The sequence below is a fragment of the Poecilia formosa genome, unplaced genomic scaffold (genome assembly GCF_000485575.1).
Source record: "Poecilia formosa unplaced genomic scaffold, Poecilia_formosa-5.1.2 Scaffold844, whole genome shotgun sequence".
NCBI lineage: Eukaryota > Metazoa > Chordata > Actinopteri > Cyprinodontiformes > Poeciliidae > Poecilia > Poecilia formosa.
Window position 1 is genome coordinate 1,601 of NW_006800783.1, and position 3,745 is coordinate 5,345.

Consider the following 3,745-nt stretch of genomic DNA (forward strand, 5'->3'; position numbering starts at 1 on the left):
CAGCTAGTGGTGATTCTGGACTTCACTGAGCGGTGAAGCTGAACGGCTCTTATCTGAGCCAACTGTCCTGCTCAGCATTGCTCATAAACCTTCCAGTAAAGAACCAGATCAGACTGAAACAGAAAGGAGGCATGTGGGTGTGAGAGCAGCTCAGAGCGCAGATCTCTTTCTCTCCTCAGCCAGTGGAAAGCTTGCTGTGTTAGTGCTCTGGATGGGTGGAGCCTAGTGCAGAAATATAAAACCAGGACAGGGCAGCATCAGATCAACCTGAGCAGAGGAGCTTTCTGAGAATCACCATGAAGAGCTTCATTTGTCTCTGGTTTGTTCTGAATTTGATCAATCTGGCTCACTCTAAAGGTGAGCAGTTATAATATCTTCATCAGAGCAACAACACTTAGCTTCCTGTGAGATCAGGCTGATTTTACATGTTTTTGTTCATTCTTGATCATATGTGGGATTAAGAAGGTCTTGAAAAGTTGCAGGTGGTTTTTATACTGACTGCTCAGTTGTGAGGAGCTAAACTCTGGATGGTTTGTTGTTTGTTTTTGCAGATCCTGTAAAGATCACAGTAAAGTCTGGACAAGATGCCAATCTGACATGTAGAGCTGCAGGAAACGGCAAAGTCTCAGTTGTGAGGCTGACCAGAGACAACCTGAAACCAAACTGTGTGCTGCTGTACAGGAATGACCAGATTGATGAAGAGCAGCAAAATACACAGTACTTGGGCCGAACCAAACTCCATAACTTTATCAGCACTGATGGAAAGGTCAATCTGACTTTAAACAGTGTGACAGAGGAGGACAATGGAGTGTATGAGTGTCGAGTCAGAACTGAAATAAAGAGCAACACACGCAGGAAGAGGGCCGCTTTAGAAAGCACCTTCATCAACCTGAGAGTCGGTGCTGCACAGTCTGATCCTCCAGGTGAGAGTTTGTCTCTGGATCAGAACCAGCAGCTCCTGGTTCTGGATCTCAGATCAGATGATGATGATCTTCAGTGGGATCAGACTAACTCCTGGTTCTGTTCTGCAGGGAACCAGGATGGAAACAGAGAAGAAGGAGGGAACCAGGATGGAGGGAACACAGACGGGTTGGGGGTCAGTCGAAGTCATCCTGCCCTAGTGGCTGTCTTTGCTGTAGTTTCTGTCGTTGTTTCCATGGTGATAGCAGTTATTAGGAGGAAGAGGATCAAGACTCCGTCTCCCCCTGATGATGCAGCGAATCCTCAGTTGATCTGACTAAAAGTTGATGTTTCTGGATCATCAGCCAAAGCAGAGACAACATTGTCTTTAGTCAACAAGAACATGCAAATATTAGCAAGAGGGACATTTTTTATTCTGTTCTCATATTTAATGGTAAATGTGACAAAAACTGTGAAGATCAGTGACTTAATGATCAGTTTCTTTGCTTATTGCATCATTAACCTGATCAGTCAGACTGAGTCTGTGTGGCTGACTCCTGCACTAAACATGTGTCTCCTCCGTGAATTGCTACCTTGTCGTGGTGGAGGGGCTTTAATGATTCTCATGTTCTGGGGGGTTTATAATATTAGACCTGTCCCAGACAGGAATCAGACTAAGAGCAATTCAAACACCTTAACACATGTCTTAGTGCAGCGTGGGCTTTACAGACGGTTAAATTATGTAAAATTATAATTGGAAAAATGAATAATGTATTTTCTCTGAGTTCTTACTGATACTAAAGATGATGTTTAAACAGCTTTAATGCTTTATTATCTTCACTGCAGGTTCTGTATATGATTTACATGATGCTATAAATCAGTCTGTTAGTTATTGTACAGCTTTGATCAGTTTTATTGACTTAGTGTCTCCATATATTTAATCTCAGTGAGTCTAAAGTCTCACTGCATGATGTTTCCATTGTTACTCTGACCTTTAACCTGGATGATAAAGTTTTTCAGAGAAGGACAAAAATGTCCTGGTTGGTGATGATTCAATGTAAAATATTTTCATTTTATTTTGTGTAAAAGATTTCTGTATTACAAAATAAAAGTTAATATTTTTATAAACACAGATCATGTCTCTGGTTTTATGTTTGTCTTGTTTTTTCATTTAAACCTCCTGAATCAGCTTCACTAATAAAACATCAGATTATATCCAGTTATCAGGAATATTTTCCTTTAATGACCGAAATTATTATTGACCTTCAAAACCAAAATGTCTGGAAGTTAATCTGGTTTGTCAAGGGAAACATAATTCAGTTTATCAGAAGAGAAGATTATTAACTAATTCAGCAAAATGTGATACAAACATGAAAATATAAACAAATTTATATGATGTTCAAAGTTTAACTAGGACGTTTCAGGTATTTTAGTGAGAATATTAAATATTTTTATTAATTCATCTTAAGTAACAAAATGCCAGATGAAGCTTCATCTGGCATTTTATCTGCTGCTGGTTGCTTGGAGTGCTACAAGCAAGAGCTGGACACACTGGGGGTCCAGTGTGTCTCCCCCCCCACACTGGACCCCCACCAATTTGCATACAGGCAGAACAGGAGCACAGAGGATGCAGTCTTCATAGTGCTGCACTCTGTCCTTTCTCATCTGGACAGCAAGAACACTTACTCCAGAATGCTGTTCTGAGACTTTAGTTCAGCATTTCACTGTCTTTCCATCACAACTCATCTCCAAACTCACAGACCGAGGCATCAGTTCACTCATGTGCAACTGGCTGCTTGACTTCCTGACCAGTCGACCCCAACATGTCCGGCTGGATAACCACTTCTCATTCCTAACATTTATTCTGTATAATCTGCTTAATCTGTCTATGTGCACATGGCTCCCATATTTTTATATTATTTTTATACTGAACATTTTACTTTTATAACAACCTTTGTACACCTGTAAAGACATATTTATACCCTGTATAGCACTTCTGGATAGATGCAAACTACATTTCGTTGCTTGTCCTTGTGACAGTGCAACGACAATAAAGTTGAATTCTATTCTATTCTATGCAGTTTGAACATCAGGGTTTAGTTCATTCTATCAGTTTTACTGTAAATGATTCATTCAGCTGGTTTTACCTGAACTCACATATAAACATGATCAGGAAGGAAAACTGCAGAAACTGGGCAGTGAGCATGAAAAGTGCTAAAATAGTAGAAGATAATAATATTAACATTTCCAAATAGTTTTCTTTTTCAGCAACATAGATCTTTATATTTCTGATGTAAAGGCTGCAGCAATAAGTTTCATTTCTTCATAAGTCCTTCACCCTGAGGTGTTGTCCTGTTCAGGCGTGTCTGTTGTCAGTAGTTACTGAAACATCCCACAGAACAAACAGAACCGGTTTTATATCAACACTCCCTCAGGACTTTGTTCCAGGATGTGAGGTAGTGCGTCATTTGAAAAGAGACCAGCTGCCTCTCTGGATGAAATATGAAACCAAAAACTGATTCCATCAGGCCTTTACAGTTCAAACAACCTGTTTGTGAAGCTTAAGTGTTCGTTTTTTAATTGTATAACATTAAAATCTAAATATTTTCATTCAGGAGAGAATAGAAGCCTGACTGTGTAAGGGAGTGACGATTGCTCCAATGGGGGGGAGGAGACGAAACGAGCTTGAGGCGAGGCGCGCTGAAGTGTATGGGGAAAACATCATCTGCGCGTCGCCCTCTCCTGACGGTGTTTTGGCGCCCCCTCCGGTGGTGCGCCCCTATGCGTTGCATACCCTGCACCCCCCCTTTTTGCGCCTCTGACCGTACATGAGGAGAAGTCTTTG

General features: G+C 40.8%; 1 protein-coding gene across 1 annotated transcript; it reads left to right on the forward strand.

Annotated features, from left to right (window-relative positions):
• Positions 1-243: 243 nt before the first annotated feature.
• LOC103131805 (butyrophilin subfamily 1 member A1-like) lies at positions 244-2,032 on the forward strand. The gene is made up of 3 exons (XM_007543533.2): positions 244-357; positions 552-923; positions 1,032-2,032. Exons 1-3 carry the CDS (start codon positions 297-299, stop codon positions 1,235-1,237), a joined length of 639 nt encoding a protein of 212 aa, XP_007543595.1. The 5' UTR covers positions 244-296; the 3' UTR covers positions 1,238-2,032.
• The last annotated feature ends 1,713 nt before the right edge of the window (positions 2,033-3,745 follow it).